At 33.5% G+C, this 26392-nt stretch overlaps 1 protein-coding gene across 4 annotated transcripts in view; it reads left to right on the forward strand.

The window, feature by feature from the left end:
• The first annotated feature begins 15278 nt into the window (after positions 1-15278).
• Positions 15279-26392, forward strand: part of LOC149531458 (uncharacterized) — a 68152-nt gene continuing 57038 nt past the window's right edge. Inside the window, exons 1-3 of one of the 4 annotated variants that reach the window (XM_089808506.1) lie at positions 15279-15514; positions 24076-24109; positions 25146-25271. In XM_089808506.1, the coding sequence (XP_089664632.1) occupies positions 15492-15514; positions 24076-24109; positions 25146-25271 (183 nt within the window). In that variant the 5' untranslated portion in view covers positions 15279-15491. Of the gene's footprint in view, positions 15515-24075; positions 24110-25125; positions 25272-26392 lie in introns of all 4 variants that reach the window. The other 3 variants (XM_089808507.1, XM_089808505.1, XM_089808508.1) reach the window with 3 other exon arrangements.

Genomic DNA, 26392 nt, shown 5'->3' on the forward strand with positions numbered 1-26392 from the left:
TTGTGGTCTAACCACTAAAGGAGTGGAAGAGAAAAAAGCAATATAGAAAGTGATAAAGAGAGTTCATGTGTGTCAAGTCCACAAGGAAACATTTCACCTATTTATGCCACCACACCTAACACACAAGCTGGTGAGAAACAAAAGTTGTTAGATGCTAAAGGAGAAGAGCAAGATGTAGAGAAATCATCAAAGAAACTAGTGTAGACACTTCTACCACAAGTCAAGAAGGACCAAATGTTTCAATACCTCAAATTGAGGGAAGCAAGGAAATATGACAAAGAGAAGAAAATATAGTATCGAGTGCTATAGTTGTTGTCTCAAGCACTAAATTTCAAACAAGACCAAGTGGTGACACCCCATCACCTACTCCTACAAAGGCATTGTTGAGCATTAACACTCCGTCGGCAAGAAAAAGAAAAGAAATTAAGGATAGTTCTCCAAATATTTATGTTAGTCTAGATGAAATTATTGAGATGAAAAAATGGGATCTAGAAAATATCACTTTGGAACAAATTATCATGTTGCAAGATCTTTTGGCAAAGAGCAAGAGATGGGAAGAAATGAGAAGAGAACAACAACAAAAACAAGTGTTGCATGACATAAAGGATATATTTGTTGATGCATTTGATGTACATAATTTTGATGGGAAAGCCCCAATTATTTCCTAGCTTGTACATATTGTTGAAAAAATAAATGTTGGAGATATTAAAGCTAATGAGATATTAATGGCATGATCAGCGAAGAAATTTGAAAATAATGTTATAGAGAAAATCTCTACAACCATTGTCAAGCGAAAGGTTGAATTGCAAGCACATGTACATAACATTGAAGAGCTTGTACATAAGATACAACATTTTTATAATATTTTATGTGATGTGCACAGACTCACAAATTATCTTCAAGCAAACAATCAATGGATTCGGGCTAAAATGAAGCAAACAAGTAGTTCCATTTCACAATTAGCAAAATCTAGTACGATGTGTTACAATAAGCTATTATTTGTGCAAGGTAAATTGGATAAATTATAAATAGCTAACAAAAACATGTAGGACAAATTGAACTCAATCCAGTCAATGTCAATACCTCATCTAGAGGTTATGCAATGTGAAATTAAATAAACAAAGGATCTAATTCAGGCAGAACATAATCTTTTGATTGTTGACAGTTTAATTGACTTGGCAACAAGATTGGAATTGCAAATTTGTGTATTGGAATCAACTAGAACCACATGGAATCATGCTCTTTCCATGATCAACCAGACACATAACCCATTTATTGAAAAACATGGTTTTATTCCACCCACTCAACCTCAAAAAAAGCCATGAGTGACAAAAATAAGAAGGAATTTTATACAAATGATTACATATTGAATGAGACAATGATGAGATTAGGGAGTACATAGGACTTTAGAGTTTAGAAGATATGTATAGTATGTCAAAGACAAATTGAGACTACTTAGAGTCATGTAAATATATGTATTATTATTTTGTTCAATCAACAAAGTTTTTGAAGTTCTATAAGAATTGAGTCATAGGCTTAGAGGGAGTACCCTTATTCATATTTTTATTATAATGATGTAATCATGACAAAGTGTTTTTTCCATTAATGTCAAAGGGGGAGATTATTGGTATCTCTAAATCTTGTTGTCTATTAGCATCAAACACTTAGTCATATATAAGGTAGAGTTAGTTAGTCATCACTATGACCGAGCTACTCTATATAGGCTAAGTCATATGAAGACTTGTAAATGAACATGTATATGACAAGCTCTATAGGAGCTGAGAAAGTCTTTGGACATCGAGTATTTTTAGTATAAGATGAGCCTAGTGAATGCTAAGAAGATAGAGCACATTTGATGTTGAGTTATGCAGAAGGTACTAAGTAAAGTTGAGAGTAAGCTACAACAACAAGAATAGTGATGAATGAGCATCAAAGACGGTATGTGTCAAGCAACACAGAATTGAAATTCAAGTTAGAAATAATACAAAATTTAAGGTAAACCATTTCAAGATGGCATAGACACTACATTTAAAATTTGTAGAGGTTTTTACGGAGGCTATTACACGTTTATGATGTAGATCACAGATTCCCTATGAAGAATGAACAACCAATCAGATGAGGAGGCAAAAGGGAAATATCTAGAAAACTCTTTAGAGGTATATAAATAGATCAATCTAAACCCTATTTTCATGTGTTGGGATTGAGCAAGCAAGGTATGTGTGCAATCATAGAGAAGATCAAAGTGTGAAAGTGCAAACATTGCAAAGTAAGGCAAAAGTGTTAAGGTTTTGGTATTGCAAAACAGAGATAGTGACCTTATCAAGTAGTGAAGGATAGAATGAAGATATATCAAATTGAATATCATATTAGAATTGAAGAGAGGAGATCTGTAATTAATGATTAGAGTGCAAACCGAAGGATTAGGTACTGAATCATATTTTATTTAGGGATAATCTCTTAACAAAGTGGTTTTAACAGACCTTTTATAAATCTCTTAACCTAGTCCTTACTTTATTGTAAGTGTAAAATCCTCTCACAAGGTAAGACCTAATAGTCTTAACAACCTTCAATATGATAGACCCCTCACAGGGTAGATCGTTTGAAGTGATCAAAATTGTAACCATAACAGGTTAACTTTATTACTATAGTAGTGGAGATTTGTGGGTATCATCCCCACCCTAGTTTTATCTTCACCTCGGAGGGTTTCTAGGTAACCAAATTTTTGTATTATGTGTTTACATTTCATGCATGTGATTGATAGTTAGATATACATGTTACAACATTTAATTTTACAAGTTATGTTATACATGAATTAGATATGAGATGGAAAATTTGGTGAATACAATAAAGTTGTTGTAAAGTATAAAAGTTTTATAGATCCTGACTCACCCCCCCTCTCAGTATCTTGTTTCCCAATTAAGACTTCCAATGAGCCCAACCCCAAAAATTATGAATTTATGAGAAATTTATACATTGTAGGGTTTGATATAAATAATAATAAATTTTATCTTGTGCCTATGTTAATTTTTTGGGTAGGGTTTGATATAAATAATATAAACAAATTATTTATTTAATAGGGAGTACAAGTAGATCAAGAAATGAAGAAAATATTTCCTCAAAGATAGTCATGTCGAATCAATAACAAAGCAACCCAAAAGATTTATGAAAGACAAAATTAAGGTTTTGATCATAAGGGGAGAGTGAGTTAGAAAATAGGAGCAAATGCATTAATAGTTGGGCACTACTCAATATTATGAGAATCTAAGCATAGAAGTAGAGAGTGGCCATCATTTGTTGGGAATACAAATATGTGGGAGTACTAGGATTTTGAGTGAAAGAAAGAAAAATAAACAAATTGAAATACTCGTTGAGACTTGTAAATAGACTACTAATACTTACATTTATGACTTGCTAGACAAATTTTTCCAATATACTGCTCTAATAATTGTGTAAATTTAGGCTTTCAAGCTAAAGGAAGTCCACTTTGTAGGATTGAATACTACCACTATGTACGGACACACAAAAAAAGATACAAGGAGTAATTGTGCTTCAGTCCCCAACCATAAAATTAAAAAAAAATGATATGATGTGGTGCCCACCCATAGTTTTTTTTTTTATTATATTTATTAAACTCTTTTATGCCTATTTCATGGATGTGTTAGTTTCAAGGATATTATTTCATAACTTGGACTAGAGATATATCAATGATGATTACTTAGTTGACTATATTTTATGTGTTGTTTAATAATTATGGTTGATAATGCATTAATGATGCTTTAATGATTCATAGTTAATAAATGTGATTCCTTTCATAGAAATGTCAAATGATGATTTAATCATGATTACTTCATATTCTTAATGATACATTATTTTATCTGAGCATTTGATGTTTGACTTATAATTATTATGGTACTTACCCCATACTTGCATGTGTATGGTGCATGTGTTTGTTTTATCTTTCTGTTTGTCGTGCTTGATGTGGTTAAGGGAGAGAATCATAGTCACTTGCTAGTCGGGATCTACATGATGTACCATTCCTTGCCATTGCTTGTTTAGTTTAGATATATTTATATACATGTACATGCTCATCTTTTATGTAGAATGTAGGTACCGAGCATCGACTTCCCTGAATTGCTAGGATGAGCATGCCCTATCACAATAACTCAATGGTAAGAATGGGGAGATAATGTTCAGGTCCAATCCAAGCCATAGCCTAAATACTTGTCTTGCAAGGAGGACTTGTAACTAACTTTCCACCCTTTTTAAAACCCATGAGTTTATCTTTATTTGTGTTGTTTGATTTTGAGTTTCGATCTGTTTTAGTAATGTTGCTTTTATGTGGATTTCGCTATGTGATTTATTTGGTAAATGATTTAATTTATAATATTTTGATTAATCATATAATATTGAGAATTATTAAATATTATTTGATTCAAAAGAAAATATATAATTAATACACTTCTTGAGGCGGCAATTTTTTTTTTATTAAAAAAGAAACCTTTTTTGCGATGTTCAGAGATTTTTTATTTCAAAAATTTAAAAGGCTCATGCAAAAAGTTAAAAAGGCATGCAAAAACAAAGTAAAAAAGAAACTTTTTGGAAAAAGGATGATGACATCAACATAGTACTGACAGGTTTGACACATGTAAGTACTCACATCATCAAAATTTAGTCAAAATTTGATGGTCTTTCCATTGTCATGTATGATTTGTTTTGTCCTTCAAACTTATTAATAGTTCTTTCCCTGTATCTTGGGTATACAGAGGTATTTTTGGATAAATCATATATTGTTGGAAAGCTCTTTCTGAGCCTGTCATGATGGTGCATGTTATTTTTATTTTGATGCTATTTGGTTGTTTGTTTATGTAGTCAAAGTCAGGGGTTCTATTTTGCACTCCGGGAGACATATCTTGAGCATCCGATCTCCGATTCAAGAATTCTTTATATCATTGGGCAACTCTTTGAGAGCTCTTTCTAGTGATGCTAGTTAATTTTTTGGATTCTTCTCCAAGCACATTCTATTGAATATTTTTTTATTTTTTTCATTTTGGTGGATATCTTGGTAGTTTTAGGTCTAGTGATCAATTTGGTTGCTTCAAATGATTTGTCATGGGTTGTACTATCTATTGCATCATCCTTATGTCTCTTCTAGTCTTTGTAGACATCTATTGTATGAATTCTTGCAAATGTACTGAGATAAAGTGCTATATTGCATTTGTATTTTTATTTTAGTTGTTTTTGCTTTGTTTTACCTTATGATTCGAGAAATGTCATTTGAGGACACTCATGTAGATTATTTTATTCTTGGGATTCACCATACCTTGTGCCTTATTATACATATACTACTTTGATTAAAGTGCTATGGGGGTTGATTTTTTGCCTTTGTTTGCCATCTTTTTTTGTCCAGTGAGTGTCCCTTCTATGACATTAGCCTCATGACATGTTTGAGATTGATCACCTCAGTACACACATATGTATTATTTTGTGCATATTGATTGTGGTTCCTTGACATGCAATTCTTTTGGCCCACATTTCCAATTTCCTCTCACCTCACCCTTGGGGGGGGGTTGGTTCTTCTATTGGTTCTAATACTTCCTTGGTTTGATGGAGTGAGCTATGTAGTTAATATTTGTTCATATGTGCTAGGCAGATGTAGTTGTTGGATATCTATGCATTTCAGTGAGATGGATCATTTACCATATAGACACTCTTCTTTTCATTTCTACTTTGGATGTTTGATTGATAAACTCTCCAGGCTTTGGTGTTTTATGCCATTTGTATCTTCGAGTTTATTTGTTTGCCTTTCTGTGCCTCCTAATTCAAGTAATGTTTTCTGAGGGCATTCGTGTAGATTACAGTCTTCTTTACTTGGTCAGGTTCTATTTCATTGGAGGTTCTTCATATCAACAATTATTTTTGATAGAGCTTTGCAGCTTCTACATGCTTCAGTGGTGTTCTACATTATCATCTTTTGTTCGTATCTTCTAGGACATTCCCTAGTTTGGAGGCTTCTTCAGTCCTTCACTAGTTCTTTTAGCATTCTTTCCATCTCTTTTTGGAGTAGGGTTTTCCCTATTTGGTTTTCTCTATTTCTCCTCTTTACAAAGATTTGGTTGTGCTTGGGTACCTCATCAAACTTTTTTGCCAGGACCCAAATTTACTTTCAATGTTAGTTTCTAGGTTTTTAGCTACTTTCTAAGTTTATCTTAAGGGGGGTGTTAGAATAATAAAGTATTTTCTTATTAATTAAATCACTTATTATCTCTAGTCTACTTAAGCTAAACTTTGGGCATATAATAATTTTTTTTTTATTAATTATTATCATGCAACTTAGGTTCGTTACCTTTTAGGGTTTGATCTCCTTTATAAGGATTGATCTCTTTGTAATAATTCATTCATTCAATACAATTTGGAATTCTTTTTTACACATCAAGAATGTCTCATCTTCTGTGGATCTTTGAATTTGAACCTCCATAGCTTTTTGCTCCTCTTTTTCTGTAACAAGTGTTTGCATGTAGTGATTCTTGAGAGTTGTAGGGTTGATCTTTCATCAACTTCAACATATATATAGTGGCTTTCCCACTTTTGCAAAAAAATTAAAATAAAAAAATTAATAAACATAAGCAAATATAAATATTAATTCTACTCTATATAGGCATGAATTAGGGGAGAGGACCTAGTACTCAAACACCCTAACTTCATATATATATATATATATATATATATATATATATATATATATATATATATATATATATATATATATATATATATATATATATATATATATATATATATATATATATATATATATATAAGCTTGCCCTACAAAAAAAAATTCAAATAATAATAATAAACATAAGCAAATATTAATATTAATTCTGCTTTATACAGGCAAGGATTAGTGGAGAGGACCTAGTACTTAAACAACCTAATTTCACACTTATCAAATTCCTATGTGAAAATATAAAGCCACTCCCAATTTTTTTACAACAACTTACTTGGCAAGTTGTCTACTTCTAACTAAAGTTTCAAGTCCACATCATCAATTATGATGCCACATCAACATGCCCTTTGCTAATTGTCCAAAACAACCCAAACAAAAAGTGATACCAATTGTCATGCAAAAAGGGTATCCATACTTGCACAATTGATGTAGCTTCACATCATTGGTTGATTCAACAACTAAGGGTTCATTCGATTCAATTATGTCTAGTCATCATCATACTAGCAACTTTAAAGTCACAACTATTGGTGTAATCAGACCTAGAATTTGATGGTTGTAATTACTATTTTTGCACTTTTGGACTATATATGACAACTTAATTTTTTTAATAAACTATATAGATTGACATACTCTATTTTTAATAAAACTATAAATATGACACTTTAAAGTATTAATAAACCGTAAAAAATTATTATATATAATATACTATTTTACTTTATAATATATATACTATATTAAAATATATATTATAAAATAATAGATAGGAATATTCCTAAGTTTTAAAATATTAATACATAATTTTGTTTATTAATATTCATATTAATTAAGGTGACACACTTTATGCAAGGATTTTGTCTCTCAAAACAACTTTTTATTACAAAAATTGTCACCCCTTTCATGACACGTGAGTTATTTTCTCATTATTTTATAGTAAGCTCATCATTGCAAGCACAAAAGCATGCAATTGCTAGTTTAGATTTTTTTATTTTTAGAGAAAGTATTTGAGAATTTTTTGTTGGTGCATATATTACTAATATATGATATTAATATACAATGTAGTCTCTTATCCACTTTTGATTTTTTTTTTTTTTTTGACAATCAATATTTTTTAATAAAATGTAAAATAACATATCATACAAAAAACATATAACAAGGAAGGATGACATCAAATTCTTAGTGCAAGGTTGTTAAAAAATTGAACCATTTTAAATGTGTTGTAAGTACTAATCCTTTCCCCTAATAAACTTTCAAATTTCCATATACCTACTTATATCCAAAAGTGAAAAAATGTAGTGACAAGTATTTGCCTAATAGTTATTTAAAATTATAAATTAAAATTTGTAAAGAACCAGATCTAGACTACTTGTGCCACATCACATTAACTAAAAAAATACAAAAAAGAACCAATAACATTAAAGTGGAAAAGTCAAAATATTCTTAAACAATTTATTATTACTGAATCTCATGTACATCCATTATCATGACATACATCATTACAGATTTGCTGATCTAGCTGGTAGCAATTCAACAGTCACATATAATTTACAATTTTGCTGATCAACTTACATCATTTACATGTTTTTATAAATTGAGCAATAGCTTTCCAACTGTTCATAACAGAGTTACAATGTTGTAAAATAAGTATATCTCAAATGACGAGCAAGGCAATCAAATTGAGATGACTTCCTAATGTGTTCTTCAGTGAATCCAGTCTCCAAAGCTATAGGACGTCTCCCACCTACTTCTTGAGATGAAAGTGTGGTCCAGGCACTTTAACCTCGCCAACCACAAAATGAAGTATTCCCTCGAGATTCTTCCTGACACGAAGAATTCCCCAACCCTGGCATGAGAAACCTAGCTTCCCGAAACAAGATAGATCAGATGTATTTGGTGCGACCGTGTAACATTTCTACATTGCAACCATGTGCCTAGTAGTCTAAACACGGAATGTAGCTGGGAAATAAAATAACTACACATCTACACATATGTAGTAAAAGAAAACCAAATAAGCATAACCATGAACACATATGCAATATTTGGAAATAAAATGGCTTGGCCAAGCACTTTTGAAATCCATAATTACCTGTAGAAGAAACAAAAACAACATGTAACCATTCTACAGAACTGGCAAATAGGGAAACTAAACATGGAGATATCCACCTATCTGTCCCTTGATCACTACATTACACCAAACATGAGGGGATATACACCTTTAAAATGTTAACGACAACAGAAGATTAATTAAGCTATTTTAAATCTGGAACAATCATACTGTAACTAAACATAGAACTGTTGGAATGATATACACTAGAACCTAAAAGATTTAAATTGTCAGGTGGTTCAGTTGATCATAGAAATACTATTTTTGTATCAATGATTTAGTCACTCATACTGTAAAGAAAATTCTTAAATAAGTTACTATTTTGATTCCATACAAAAAATTATAAAAATACAGTCGAAGCTATGTACTTGCACGAGTGAGTACTCCACCCTTCTCATTTCAACTTCTTGTTTAAATTGTACACAAGCATGCTAGAAAAGACAGAAATTAATACATTAAAGCTTTAAATAAACCCTCACCCAACATACAACAGTTTAGATCTAGATTATCTAACCTCCTAAACTGCTGAAAGGTAACAGATGGATTCTAATCTAAATAAGAATGAATAAAACGAATTTAATTTCCAGATTTCTTAACTCGTAACAATATAATTCCATCAAGTTTTAAAGAATTTTTCTTGCAATAAGACTCTATTATAAGGGAAAACTGACCTAAATGAAGAAGGAAAAGAGGTGATAAATACAAAAAAAAACTAAAAAAAATTTCAATTTGGTTGGATTGCTATAGACTAGAACCTGCGATTGATAATTTGCCTCTTAAAGTTTTCAAGATCCAAACTCATTCATGGAAACTAAAATAAAATGAACAAAGTTGTCCTTACATGGTTTTCAATGTTTATACTTTACCTTGATGCTCTGACTTCTTTAACCTTTGGCGATGACTCAAATTTTGAAATGAATAACAAGTTTTTAAGATATGATCAGCTTAACCAGGTTGCAATTTTGTGATTTGTTTTGTTTTAGTAAACCCCCAGCAGGAAACATTTAAATGTAACAACATTAATGTTTAGGAATACATCAATAATGTTTTTAGCACCAACAGTATCAGCATAATGTATAGGGTAACAACAATAACAGTGACAACAATCATTTTTCAATGTGTAGCAGTAATGTTTTTAGGAGAGGAGTCAGCAAATACAGGTTTTGTCGCTCTTATCTACACCCGAAGACCAAGCAATTATTTTGTTTCCAATAATGTTTCTAGTCAGGACACTAATCATTCCAGCACAACATTCAACATATATCACTCATTAAGCAATTGTTTTCAATACACAAGGTGAGATACGCAACAAAGGGAATGTATGGACAAGAGGGGCACCTGAGTTTGAAGATGCCAGTTGTTGCGTCTGCTTCCTTCTCCTGGAATACCGCCCTAGAGATTCTTGCTATGATACCCTTACTACTACTGATGTTTTCTTCTTTTATGCCATAACTCCCTTGTGCTCTACTTCTGCTCCTTCCTATCGGTTGTGTGTCCCTAGTTTCCCCCAAAACTCTATTTTTAAAACAACTCTCTCCAACAATGTGTAACTAACCTAACTTCCACCCATTATATTTCATATGCCTAATGTGTATTTCCAAAGTTTCTTTTCAAAAACACTTTTTTTTTAATAGATAATTCGTTCGGTAAGCATTTGCATGTATGTTTATGGTTATGAGGAATAATAAAAAATATTGCTCTTATAAGGTCCTATTGACCAATTTCGTAAGTAAGGCTTTAAAATAAAAATAAATAAAAAACCATATATATATATTCAACATCAACATAAAAGCAAAAGCTCTTCTGTCAGCTAGCATTTTTTTCACATTCTATATAAAACATGATTTCTAAATATATCATTATAAATCAAATGATACCTCTAATTCATTCCAATATGTCAAGGTTAACATTAGTAATACAGCGTAATAAAAAAATAACAAACATATGAATCCTAAGTGACGTGTGTGTGATCGCATGGTCATCCGACACATCCCCTTCTAGGAGGCTAGCCTTCTCTACCTCAACCACACTTCCGTCGTAACAATCCCTGCATCCACTCAACACTCACAACCATAATAAGGAGTTAGTATCGATCATTATTAACAACTTAATTACATCATCATTAACTACAATAGAACTATAAGCATGACATCATGATTACATCAAATAACATCATCATTGAATGTAATAACTCATACATATCCATCGTAAATAAATAATTTCAGTTTAGAAATCTAAAACATTAACTTTCATTTATCTTTTAATTAAGTCTACTTCATTTGACCAAGTCAACATGGCCACATAAGCAAAAAAAGAAAAGGTTCTAGGGCGAGACGTGACAAAATTATAATATTCTATATTATAGTTACAATATTTGATATTGTTATAATTATTAATAATAACATATTAATTTGAAATTGTTAGATGATATACTGTTACACTAAGCTTTCAAATTGATATATTATTATTAATAATTAAATTATATAAAATATTTTAAGTAAAATTAAAATTAAAATTATTGTTTATAGATTTAATAAATTATTAGGAAATACTTGCCATACACTTGTTATAATGGAGAAGATACAATCTTTTTCTAATTTTAGTGTGTAAATTATTGATACTTTGATTCACAAAAAAAAGAAATGTAGGCAATATCATAGAAAGGGACATCATATTTAATGTGAATATCTAAGTTTGTAGCATAGAATTGATTCCATGACTATACTTGGTATAGTTGAAAGTAACACTTTCTAAATTAAATAGATGTCTTCTTGATTAATTTAATGTATTATTGTAATAAAAACTTAAAAAATAAAAAAAAAATTAAAAAAATTAAGTTTACATCTAATAAAAAATTATTTAACATTTAAATATATGATTGTGTCAATATTATTGACAATGTACGAATTTTGACAAAAATAACATTTTTAAAGTTACATTTATTAAAACTATTATATTAAGACATGATTCACTCACAAAACCCTAATTACAAGAGTTTGTAGAATTATATAACAATAATCTATAAGAAAGAAAATTTTAATGTCCACGAGACTAAACATAACCTATGGGACAACCTGTTGCTTTCAACTTATCAAGGCTTTTCCTATATAAAATGATGATGAGGGCCCCAATCTTTTCAATATTCTCCTTGCCGAATAAGTTATGCCAAGAACACGTAGTTAGGAAATCTGTGAATTTGACCTTGATGTCTCTAAAAGAAACACATCTGACAACAAAATGATGTCCCATTTCCACATTTCCAAAATTGTAAAAGGTATGGACCCTCTCCTCCCCAGCCCCTTTAGGCCTTTCCAATGTCCGGTCTCATTATGCAGCTGATGTGAATTAGTTCTTAACTGAGCAATAAGAAGTTTAGCTTTCCAAGTAATATTGGCCCCAAGGTAAGGTTGTTCAAGTTTGTCACCCGTGGGACTAAACTTGCTAATATTTTTTCTTTCTGCCTATCTCTTTACCCCAATTCCTCTTATAGGATTTATCTAGAATGAAGGTCTTAATTTATTTTTCTATTAATAGGACACATGTTGAAATGAATGTCCCATCTACTCAACCAATTAATGTTTTACAACATCCACATCTTCTTCCTTTTGTACAAAACATAATTAAAGACAATCTTAAGCCATCTACCATTTTCCATGTGTTGAATTCTTTTAAGATAATAAAGAAGACAAATCATAGTGATAGCCTTATTGTTTCACCTAGCATGGTATCATACAAGACCATGCACTTGATTTTGAACTTGCTAGTGATCAAATGCTTTTGAATACCCTCAGTTTGCTTCCATTGGTAAATATAAGTGCTTCTATCCCTTACCTCACAACCATAGAGAACCACTAGTAACACGAATAGACTAAAAAGGGTTTAAGTAGTCTACTAAACCCAAACCTTGCCATTCTGCATTTGTTTTGAAGAGAATAAAAGGCCTTCCAGATCTTGAGAATTCTTTTTTTCCTGCAACTTTCCCATCTTAAATTCCTATTAAAATCTGCGCTGAGATACTTGTAATCCACAACTTCTTCAAGAGTGTTGCCATCAAAATAAAACTCATTGATTTTGCTTTTTACTAGTGGGGAATATCATGATTTTGGTTTCGCTGATGTTGACTTGCATTCCCACCATAGTACAAACACACTCAAGAGTAAGTAAATGCTCTTGGAAACTTTGGATAAATTTGGCAATCAAAATAAGGTCATTGGCATGAAGGAGCAACCTAATAACGAATTCCCCCAATTAGACACCCTCCCCATCCTGCATGTTTAACCATTCTTCCAACTTATCAATATGCATACCAAATAGTGTAGGCAATAGGGGACAACCTTGTGCACAAGTAGTTAAAATTATAATCAAAATTTTAAAATATATTAAATAAAAAAAAATTAAATAATTAAATTAGTAGGGTTGTATCAAATCTAATTTTATTTAATAATTCTAAAAACTTTGTAAATTAATTTGTTCCAAACTACTATTTTATATATAAAAACATAATACCATTTTAGATATCATAACTTTTCATTTTAGAATATAAAATTTGTTTAAATGTAATAACCAACAACATTATCTCCTAAAAAATTAGTGTGAGATACTGGTGCTGTCAAATCAATCTAATAGAACTCCTAATCTTGGTGGTCTAAAAGTGTCATTTTAATCGACTATGTGTGTAATCTTATTATGACTATTAGAACATGTCCTATCATTTTAAAAAACTTTTTATGAGTGACACGGACGCCTGAATTGTACATTATAAATGTTTTAAAAAACTCAATAATTTTTTTTCTTAATTCTTATTAGTACTTGTCAGTAGGCTAAGTACTATTGTGACATCTTTTGAATTTCTTCCTTTAACGGGTTATTAAATTGAACTCCAATTCACCAATTACAATTTATTTCTCTTGTTTCTTTTATATAAATATTAAGTTTTTGAAAACTAAATGACAATTTTTTAAATTTTAAATTTTTCTATATCAGTTTTCTATATTTTCATTGGTTGTTAGAATTGGCCTCTTATATGTTGATTTATGAATCAAATATATTTTTTATAACTATATTATTTTATCGGTATTATTTTATAGAACTTGTTTATAATGCCTAATTTCATGCACATTTTTTTTTGACTAATACTATAGGTAGTATGACTTCATTATATTTTTAGTTTTTGCACGTAATAGAAGAATATAATTATTCTTATTTAAAAAATATTTAATAAACATTAAAAATATAATAAAAATTATTAATAAAAAGAATTTAAATGAAAAAAAGTTTATTCAAATATTAATTATTTTTGTAATAATAATTATTATTTTAATTATTTAACAAATAAAAGAAATGGATCAATACATAGAGATTTTATTGTTTAAAAATAATATATAGCTTCTATGTTTTTTTCTATAACGTTTTTTTTATTTTGTTTAGTTACTTTTTACTATAACTTTATTTTTATTTATTTTTGATCGATAATAGGTCAAAGCCAAGATTAATTATTATGTGTTGTGATTAATTATTACTATTTATTAAGCGTGAGTAGATTTGAACCCAAAACCTTTCCGATAAGAGGCTCACAATTTTTTGTTGTGTTGTAGGCTCTTGCCTTTTTTTACCATAACTTCATAACTTTCACTTAGGGCCCATTTGGCAACAGTTATACAAGTGGAATAGGCATATGTAAATTCTTAAAATTTTGAATTCTTCATTTGGATGCACCAAATCAGAATTGGAATATGAAGTAAAATAGGAATACGTATTCCAATGGAGTTTTGCAATTCCACCCAAATAGGTGTTATTGGAATACTATTCCTATTCCACTTTTATTTATTTTAGAAAACATAAATTTTGGGATCCGCAAATCCCCCATTAAATATTGGCTGAACCAAACGGATAATAAGAATACGTAGCCCCATTTTCTATTCTAGAATACCTATTCCTATTCCCGTAGCTAAACGGGCCCTTATATTCATACATTTCTAACTCAATGTGCATAATGCATAGATAATATTGTTTATCTATTAAGTTCTTGGTGTTTTTTTAGAGCAAAAAAAAATCTATTTTTAAATAAGTTTTCTACAACACAACATTAGACACTAGGAATTTTGTTTTTCCTTAGCACATGTTTCCTAGAGAGCATGAGCTATGAATTTGTATGATAATTAATTTTAAATTAACATATAACCATATTTTTAAATTTCATTTACCTTTAAACTAGAGGCAAGTAAGCCATGAGTCACACTTATTAACGATTACAATAAAATAATTTAGAACCATCAATTTCCAGCCATTCCTATCATTCCACTAATTTTAGTAATAAAATGCCAAAAAGTTACTTCCATCTTGGAGAGAGATTCGAACTGGAGTCCCTGTCATTTGTCGTACATATTGAAACTTAAACAAACTTAAAGAAACCCTTCATTTTATAAAACATTTATGATTGGGACAGCGTGGGGTCCTCTGAACAGAAAAGCCAGGACCGAGCCTTGCATAGCTTGGCTGGCCAAATAAGTCTGAATAAAACGCAACCGACCGAAAAGTCTCCCAACAAAAAGCATGACGGCTCGCATTAAAACTGTTTAGGAAAAGGCCATTTTGCCTTTACCGTGATCCCAGAGGAGAAGGTCATGGTGACTGTGCCAGGCGATTATCTGCATTTCAAGGCGAATGTGCCTGTTCTTCATATATCGGTACTTTTTCGCATTATTCTCTTGCATATTGACGTAATGGTGATTCAAATTCTTTAATACTAGGGCACTGTGGTTGTTTTCTCCGCACTTTTGTAGTCTGGTTGGAAATTTGTTTCAATAGCGCTTCTCGCTGCAATGCTATCAATATTAGAGTAGCAGTCAAAACGAAACACAACGTATGTGATTTTTTTTTCGCTATGATATGCTCAATTTCTTTCTAAATTTTCTTTTCCTTTGAACTTTTTGCACCTCCCTTTTGCATAGAGCCAAGGTTTTGAGGTATCTATTCTGCCAAATTCTTCCATTTCATCCAGGAATTTGTTCTCTGCCTCGTCCCCTGTTACGTGACACCTTTCCACTTGACAATAATGGAATATTGAGCCCAGTCAAGTGTCTCGGACTCTTCAAAATTCTACAGACATAATTGAAAATTTGATTTTGACCCTCAGTTTTCTCTGGTTGCTCAAAAGCTTGCCAGGATTCTTATGTTATCAATTGAAAAGGTCCTTACAGACAAGGGCTTTATGTCATCTAATTGGTCGTTAATGGTAATAGTCAAATTATCATTTAAAGTGTGTCTATGATACCATTGTCTATGCACCATCGAAGAAGTACTATTTATTGTAATTATTAATTAATAAAATGTTATATTCCTTGCATTTCAATTTTTGATTAATTAATAATTACAATAAATAGTACATTTTGGGTGTTGCGGAGCATTTGATCAATCAGTTGCACATGGTTTCCATTCAAAATAAATTACAAACTCATAAAATTTCACTCAGCAGCAGACAATACTGAGTGACAGTTTTGCTCGGCACAAAAGGGTGCCGAGTGACAGGCAGTAAGTGCCAAGTGAACTCGGCACACGAAGGAGCTGAGTGAGCTTGGCAATAGAGGGCAACTCGGCACAAGAGGATGCTGAGTGAGCTCGATCACCGAAGGAAGGTGGAGCTCGGCTTAGTGGTTGCCGAGTGATCTTGGTCAACAAAGGGAAGGTGGAATTCGACAAGCTTGACATCCAACCAACACATAGACCAAGTGAACTCGGTCAACTAAGATACCGAGTGGACTCGGTAGGAACAACCATAGAGAGAACTCGGTTAAAGAGTAAACTGAGTGAATTATTTAATAGACTCACAGTCTGAGCATTTCCGCCATTAAAACACAGAGGGGATAACTTCAAAACTTGCAAGTATGAATATCACAAGTACAAAACATGTAATATCAAATAAAGGGGAGACAACAATAAGCCAAGTATGCTTGCTTTCTATTCAACTAGGTTAAACTATTACAAAATCTGGGAGCATCCGGCTTCAACTAGAAAACACTAAAACTTCAACTGATAAAACTTAAACTTACAGCACTAAGTGCTGCATACAATAACGCCTGGAGCAATCACTGCTTCGCAGGACAAAACAATAAGAACTTACAGAATGACAAGGAGATTCAAACATGTGCTACTTTAAACACTGAAAGTGAACCTTCTTCTTGTCCTCTGATCTTTGTTTTGAATATTCTTCTTCTGCTCTGATCTGCTGATCTTCTTCCTTTCTCTGCACTCTGCTCTGCTCTTTTTTGATCTCTCTCTCTCTCTCTCTCTCTCTCTCTCTCTCTCTCTCTAACTAGCTATCTCTTCGAATGAATTAGATTCATTCCTTTTTGTCTTTCTCCAAAAATGTTTTCCCTCTCATTTGGATTTCAAACTCACCTACTGAGTCCATGAGGGCCAGACGGGTAGGTGGGCGTTTGGCTCTAGGGGCAATCCAATCAACCGTATTAAATTTTGACACTCCCCCTTTGTCTCGAGCCAAACAAAAAACAAAGATCACTCTTGATCCAACTCAACTACACCAAGACTTTCTCTTAGGTGTACAAAAGTTCCAATGCCTAAAGGCTTTGTAAAAATGTCTGCTAGCTGCTACTCAGACTTGCAAAATTCTATTTTGATATCTCCATTCTCCACAACTCTCTTATGAAGTGATATCTGATCTCAATGTACTTGCTTCTTCCATGGAAGACTGGATTCTTAGACAGTGCAATTGAGAAGATGTTGTCACAAAAGATTGTGGTTCCATCCTCTTGCCTTTCATTCAAATCTGTCAAGATCCTCCTTAACCAAATAGCTTGACATGCTGCTGCATTCCCTGCTATGTATTCAACCTCTACTGTAGATTGAGCAACAATAGGTTGCTTCTTGGATGCCCATGAAATTGCATCTAATCCCATATGAAACATGTATCCCGAAGTGCTCTTCCTATCATCTAAACTTCCAGCCCAATCACTATTTGTATAACCAATCAATTTAAAATCATTATTTGCAATATTCAAAATTCCAAATCCCTTGGTGCCATTCACATACCTTAGAATCCTCTTTCCCGCTTGCCAATGGGAATCCATTAGTGTTTCGATAAATCTAGAAATCAAACTTACTGCATGCATCAAGTCAGGCCGAGTTGTTGTCAAATACATCAAGCTTCCACCCATACTTTTGTATAGTGTTGGATTCACACTTTTGTTGCAATCTTCCTTGCTCAACTTCAAACCTACTGCTGTTGGGGTTGGGGCTGCCTTACTGTTCTGCATTTTGAATCTCTCCAAGATTTGCCTTGCATACTTTTCTTGAGAGATGAATATGCCATCATGCATTTGTTTTAATTCTATGCCTAGAAAGTACTTCAAGAGACCTAGATGTGTCATCTCAAATTCATTTTTCATGGCCTCTTTGAACTCACCAATTAGGAAATTGTCATTTCCAGTGAAGATTAAGTCATCAACATACAAGACAACAATCAACACTTTAACATTTGCTGCCTTGATGTAGAGAGGGGGCTCACCATCGCTTTTGCTAAAGCCATTGCCCATCAAATATAAGTCAGTCCTGTTGTACCATGCCCGTGGAGCTTGCTTGAGTCCATATAGGACCCTCTTCAATCTATACACTTTGTGTATTGCACCCGAAACTTTATAATCAGGTGGCTGCTCCACATAAGCCTCTTCTTTCAATACACCATTCAAGAAAGCGGATTTCACATCCATTTGATATGCTTTCAATTTGTGCTGGGCTGCAATTGCTATGACAATACGCACGGTTTCCATTCTTGCAACCAGGGCATATGTCTCATCATAATCTCTGCTATAGTGCTGCTTGTACCCCTTGACCACTAAACATACCTTATGCCTATTTATTTTTCCTTCAGCATTGCACTTGGTCTTGTAAACCCATTTCACTCCAATTACTTGCTTCTTGGGAGGCAATCTAGTTAACTCTCATCTCTTATTTTTTTTCAATAGCATTTATTTCCTCATCCATGGCATTACACCATTTCTTTTCATTCATAGCGTCCTCAAAATAAATTGGATCACTATGGGAAAATAATGCAAAATTAACACTCTCATCATAATCTTCCTCATACTTTTCATCTTCGTATATCTCTCTTAGACTCTTAGTCTTTCTTGGCAATAGGGAGGCGAGAGTGGGATTTGAATTCTTGGTATTGCTACTGCTATTGGTTTACATACTAGCTCGGGGTTGTCTTGAAGTGCTTGGAGCTATTGCTTGGCATGTTAAGGGCTACTTGCCTTTTTGACTTTGTCTGCAATCCATGTTTGTTGCTCCATCTTCTTGCTCATCACCATTGTCTTCCTCTTCCTCATTAATACTTGATACTTGGTTTGAAGTGCTTGTAAGATTCATCAACCGAGCCATCCCATGACTGATTTTCAAGAAACTCCACATCTCTTGAAATAATGATCTTCTTGTTGATAGGATCATACAATCTATAAGCCTTCAATTCCGAGCTACAACCCATGAAGATACACTTCACTCCTTTATCATCTAGCTTCTGCCTTTGTTCCTTAGACACATGTGCATATGCTACACATCTGAACACTCTCAAGTGCTCAACTGTCCATCTATTTCTTGACCAAGCCTCAAGAGGAATCTTGTCACGAACTGACTTTGTAGGACACCTATTGATCAAGTACATTGCTGTTGCTACAACCTCTCCCCAATATTCAGTTGGAAGCCCTTTTGCTTTCATCATGCTTCTAGCCATTTCAACAATGGTCCTGTTCTTTCTCTCAGCCACTCCATTTGGCTGCGGAGTATAATTGGCTGTAAGCTCTTTTTTGATGCCATTCTGCTTGCAAAAATTTACAAACAAATTGGAGGTATTCTATCATCCTTTATCTGATCTAAGGACTTTTACATAGTGTCCACATTCCTTTCCAGCTAGGGCTTTAAATTCAACAAATTTGTCAAATGCCTTAGATTTGTTCTTCAAAAAATAGACCCATGTCCTATGACTGAAATCATCTATGAATCTCATAAAATAAGTACTCCCCCCAATAGAAGTAGTTTGCATAGGGCCTACCAAATCAGAGTGCACCAATTCTAATGGTGCTCTAAATCGACTAGAATTTTTAGAATTAAAGAGAAGCCTATGTTGCTTACCCAATTTGCAAGCCTCACACTTGTCATATGAATTGACTATGCTTGACAAACCATCTACCATTCTTTTCTTGGACAAAAATTTAAACCAGCAAGGCCAAGATGTTTATACCTGAGATGCCAAAGCTTGGAGGGGTCTTCAATCACACTTCTTAGCGCTCATTGCTGATGTACTGTTGTACATGCATGCTTGGGAGGTGCAAAACTGACTTGCGAAGAGAAGCATGTCTTTATCCTCAAAGGGAGCATCCGGTTCTTTGTCATTTGGACTGCTGCAAGTAATCTATTACTTCCATTCTTCTCATGAATGACACACTTGTCATTTTCCATCAACACCTTATATCCATTTTGAATGAGTTGTCCAACACTTATTAAGTTGTGCTTCATACCAAGGGCAAAATATACATTTTGTATCTCCTTCTCACGTTGCTTGGTGTGGACCATGATAGATCCTTTGCCTACTATGGGATGGTTCCATTATTTCCCATCTTAATTTCAAACTTAAAAGTCTTATCAATGAAAGAGAATAAACTTTCATTACCACTCATGTGGTTGCTACAACTGCTACCCAGGTACCATACCTCAGGGCTGCCTTCTTCACTAATGTTGCACATGATGAAGGCTGTGGTATTGTTTGGGTTTCCCATATTCAAATCAGCCACATTAGTATTCTGCTTTGACTGATCACCCTGCTTCTTCTAGCATTCACTTGCATAATGCCCATACTTATGACAGTAGTAGCATTCAACATTGCTCTTGTTGGAGTTGTAATTCTTCTTAACCCCTCTAGAGCTGTTTTGAGAGGTGCTTGCTGCCTCTTGGTTGCTTGCTTGTCTTGAGCTTTCTACACTAGCATTCCTTTGACCATTCCTTCTACGACTTCTACTTCTTGAGTCTCTGTCGGAGCCATTTCTTCCTCTCCCCTTGCCTCTTGAATTCTCTTGAGCCTTAAAAGATTGCTCTTGGGAAGTTGTTGTTGATCGGTTAATCCGGTGCTCATGGGTTTGAAGAGTTCCCATCAACTCATCCATGGTCAATGTGGTGAGGTCTTTTGCTTCCTCAATGGTCATTACAAGGTTGTCATATTTTTGAGGTAAACTCCTCAATATCTTTTCCAGAATCCTCTGCTCTTTGTAATCTTCTCCATTTGATTTGAGCTGGTTTATCAGAGTGGAGATCCGTGAGTTGAACTCTGCAATAGGTTTATTATCCTTCATCTGAAGGTTCTCAAACTCCCTTGTGATCATCTGTAGCTTCACTACTTTGACCTTATCAGTCCCCTTGAAGTTCATCTCAAGGATATCCCATGCTTCCTTTGCATAATTTGCTGCTGCAATCTTGGGGCAGACTGTCTCTGTCATTGCTGCCTCAATCAGACTTAACGCTTTAGCATCCTTTCTCCTTGAGTCTTTCAATTGAGTCTTTTGTGGGTGTCTGAGGGAAGCATACAGTGTTGGGACTGTAACATCATTGAATCCATTGATCACAAACTCCCACAAATCATTAGCAACTACTATGGTTTTCATCTTCTTTGCCCATGTATCATAATTCTGTCCATTAAAGGATAGTGTCGCTGCTGCCATATCTTCCCTGTATCTCCTGCCATGTCAATTTCTTAGAAAAAACAAATGCCCTAACTCACTGTGGATGTGGGGCCTCAAAGCTTTGATACCATGTGAAAAATAAATCACAAACTCATAAAATTTTGCTCGGCAGCAGAAAATACCGAGTGACCCTTTTGCTTAGCACAAAAGGGTGCCGAGTGATAGGCAGTAAGTGCCGAGTGAACTTGGCACACGAAGGAGCCGAGTGAGCTCGGCAACAAAGGGAAACTCGGCACAAGAGGATGCCGAGTGAGCTCAGTCACTGAAGGAAGGTGGAGCTCGGCTCAGTGGTTGTCAAGTGATCTCGATCAACAAAGGGGAGGTGGAACTCGACAAGCTCGACACCCAACCAACACATATACCAAGTGAACTCTGTCAACTAAGATACCGAGTGGACTTGGTAGGAACAACTGGAGAGAGAACTCGGTTAAAGAGTAAACCGAGTGAGTTGTTTAACAGACTCACACTCTGAGCATTTTCATCATTAAAACACAGAGGGGATAACTTCAAAACTTGCAAGTATAAATATCACAAGTACAAATCATGTACTATCAAATAAAAGGAAGATAATAATAAGCCAAGTATGCTTGCTTGCTTGCTTTCTATTCAACTAGGTTAAACTATTACAAAATCTGGGAGCATTAGTCTTCAACCAGAAAATGCTAAAACTTAAACTCACAACACTAAGGGCTGCATACAATGACGCTTGGAGCAATCACTACTTCTTAGGACAAAACAATATGAACTTACAGAATGACAAGGAGATTCAAACATGTGCTACTGCAAACACTAAAAGTGAACCTTCTTCTTGTCTTCTGATCCTTGTTCTGAATATTCTTCTTTTGCTCTGATCTGCTGATCTTCTTCCTTTCTCTGCACTCTGCTTTGCTCTTCTCTGATCTTTCTCTCTCTAACTAGCTGTCTCTTCGAATGAATCAGATTCATTCATTTTTGTCTTTCACCAAAAATGTTTTCCCTCTCATTTGGATTTCAAACTCACCTACCGAGTTAATGGGGGTTAGGCAGGTAGGTGGGCATTTGGCTCTAGGGGCAATCCGATCAACTGTATTAAATTCTGACAAAAATGTTCTAACAGTTAAGGACATCGCAGCATCTTAGCAAAAGGTTCTATGTCGACGACAAAAAATGGCGGTGACAGCAGAATTCTTAGACAAAAGTGGCAATGGAACAATTTGTGAGATGTTTGGTTTATAAACAGCTCACTAGTACATTGTGGTGGGTGGCAAATATTCCTTTACTGGATATGCTACAAAGTCCCTCTCTGTAAGGACCTTTGCATTTAATAACATTGGAATCCTTCTGAGGTTTTTATGTTACAAACGTTTTGCCAATTCTTTGACATTCCCCCTTCCTGAAAATTTTCCCTTCAATTCTTTTTGGTTATAAAATTCCCTCAGATGTACATTGAGGTATGAAGTAGGCAGAATAGGATGTAGTATGCTCAGGTCAGTATTACTAAAATTTAATCCTCAAACTTTTTCCATGAACACCCTATTGATTCACCATATTTGTGAACATCTAATATTAAATCCTTATTTAATTCTCTGTAAATTTTAAATAATTTAATAGATACATTTATCATGTTAGTGTGACTGATCATAGCCTCTTATTTCAAGTTAAATCCGTAGTCGATCCTTGATTTTTCTTTTGTTGTTTGGCAGAAATATTTGTTTTGATCAGATTCCTGATTAAATTCTACAACAATTTTTATTTTCAACTTATCAGATATATTCATTTTGCTAGTGCTCCTGAATGCCATGTTATGGTGAGTGACAAGTAATGAAGTTGTACATATTATCTAAAGTCTGACCATAGCTACCTGTTAGATGCTGCTTTACACATAATATAATTAGTTCTGAGGAGATTAATACCGTTTTAAGTTAATTCGTCATCCAATCCTATACAGTTCTGTAGTTTGACAAAAATACTTGTTATTTTCAGCTGGCTACTGGCACCTAATATAATTAATTCTTAAGAGGTTAATATCATTTTAAGTTAGTTGCTCATCCAATCCTTTAGTTTTGTAGTTTGACAAAGGTAGTTGTTGTTATTAGCAGCCTTACTGTTATGTCATTGCAGATGGAAAATGGTTTAATCTCAGATTTACCTGAAAAATTCAACTATAATAACCGGTTGAAGGTGGTTCTAAGCAAAACAGCGATATCTTTTTCCTGCCTTCTTTCTGTTCACAGTTCAATACCTTCATTGCAAATTTTAATAAAGTCTGTAGCACAAAATGCCAAGTCTTAAATTCATTTGTATGAACTTGTAGAGATGGTATAATTTTTTTTGTGAAAGACTTTCTGAATCGAGAGATGGTAGAATAATCTTTAATGAGGTTTATGCTCACATATTTTAGCATATAACATAGAACATTCATTATAAGATATTTGAAATTACATCTGGGTGAGGCATCTTAGTGTTCAATGTCATCGGGCATTGGAATCCAGTTTGCTAACCTATAAGTAAAACAATTGTATCAGGCTGCACATACTTAAAATTTCCTTCAAGTTAGAGGTGGGCAACTGCTTAAAAAAGCATCGAAGCAAGTTATTCTATCCTTAAATTCTTGACTTTTTATGTCTTTGTATCAAATTTTTAAACCTTTAAGTAAAATCAAATGAGGTTTGTGCTCTGTAATATTGAAATGTATATTATTTGCGGTGCCTCAAAATGTCAAGCCCTTTGGAATTTAATGAACAACTTTATTTATTTATTTTCTGTCTCTTTAAAGGGCTTACACAGACATTTTTGACACAGTCTAGTTACAAGCAAACTGATATTTTTAACTGTGAATTTTATCTAAACCTTGTGTTTTGTTTAACATCTTCATGATTAAATTATAACTATTAAGCTACAAAATTTTTGTTTCTTCTGTTGGTGGAGGTTGCATTTGCAATATTACAATAGAGTTGTTGATTGTTTGTCAGTTTTTCAATGGCCCGTTTAGCATTTTGCAGCTTCAGAGATACTTCTTTTTTCTTTTCTTTCTTCGATTATGTGTTTTACTATGTGTTTTACTGCTGTTTGTTGAACTCTGCACTAAGTAATATTTGATAAGTAGGAGATGATTTCCACAGCTGTGGAAATCATCTCCTACTTATCAATTGATGAGCTTAAGGGGCTTTCTAATGAATGGTTCATAAGGCATAACACTTGGTGAAGGTTTTGCAAATGGGGTTGCAAGCTTTGGGTTTAACTGTGGAGGAAACTCTGTAGTTAAGCGCGCTCAGGCTGGAGTAGTACTGGGATGGGTGACCTCCCGGGAAGTCCCGGTGCTTCACCCCTGTGAGCATCACCTAGATCCAATGAGTGCTAAGTGTTCCATTTATTCTCATGAGAGATGGATTCATGTTGAATCACTACTCATGAAACATGGGTCATCGAGTTTGACTCAAAAATCACACAGTTAAATCCTGATATTCACATCACAATAAGTAATATTTTTCAAGTCTTATTGTTGTTGAACTCTGCTTTCCTCTTTTATTCATCAGTCATTTATTTTGAGGGTTGATTTATAATTTCAAATTCAGCAAGCTTTTATGTGTAGCAGATTGGGATGAAACAGTGGCGATACTATGATTATGGTCCCAAGGAGATGCCACCTCTTGTTTGTCTTTCAGGCATAGCAGGAACTGCTGATGTATTTTACAAGCTGATACTGTCTTTATCAATGAAGGTATATATATTTTATTTTTCGCTCAATAAAACTTAGAACTAATCCCAAAGTCATATCATCATAGCTTGTCTGTTTGGGAGTACAAAATCAAAGAGCATTTTTTTTTGATGGGTAAGAGGCCGAAGTCAAGATTAACTATTATTATGTTTTGTAATTATTTATTATTATTATTTGTCAAGCTCAAGTAGAGTCGAACCCGAGACCTCCTAGATAAGAGGCTCATAGTTTACCGTTGTGTTGTAGGCTCTTGCCTCAAAATCAAAGAGTAATTACTGATTATAGCAATAGATGCATCTTTGGAAGGAAACAAGTAATGTGTCTTTCAAGCTTTATTTTTTATGCAGTTCTCTTCTTCAATATTGTTAATTTTTACTTTAAGTTCTTGAATTTGTTGGAAAATTTTTCCACTTAAGCAATTATCATGCATCTATATCATCCATGAATACGAGATTCAGCTGGATTTATTTCTTTCTGAAATTACTGATTTTATATGTTTAGAGCAAAGTAACAAGAATCGGAATCGGATCGAAATCGGCAAGGCCGAATCAAATCGTGAATCGGCCATGAATCGGAATTGAATCGGCCATGAATCGGAAAATTAAAAAAACCCTTGAAATTTAGTGAGTAACTTATTTCATAAACCCTTTATCGCTGATTCGATTCACCGATTCACAAAAAATCGTTTGGCTTGAATCGAATCGCCGAATCGCGTGAATCGCATGAATCGCCGTGATTCTTGGAACTATGGTTTAGAGGGTAATATTTTTATTGATTTTTCTTTTTTTGTGCATCTTCCATATTTTAGAGGTCCTGTCTTGTTATTCATTAGTTTTTGGTATTTTTTAATCACTATACAATTTTCTAAGCTACCCAAACATTTAAATGTTAGAGCCCAAAATTTGTAAAAATATGTTTAACATCATTTTAGACATGGAATAGGTATGCATCATGCATACATGGATCTTACACAGACAAGATAGAAACTATTGCTTGAATTTTTTGATACATTGAGAAATACACTTTTTGATATCATCCTTGTGATGGAAGCTAGGTTTTTTTGAATATTCTTGTAAATCATGATTATGGCAACAAATTTTAGGAGTATTCCCTAAATGTCCCAT

This window comes from Cupressus sempervirens, chromosome 11 (genome assembly GCF_028749045.1).
Source record: "Cupressus sempervirens isolate cs-2001-9-10 chromosome 11, ASM2874904v1, whole genome shotgun sequence".
NCBI classification, from domain to species: Eukaryota; Viridiplantae; Streptophyta; class Pinopsida; order Cupressales; family Cupressaceae; genus Cupressus; species Cupressus sempervirens.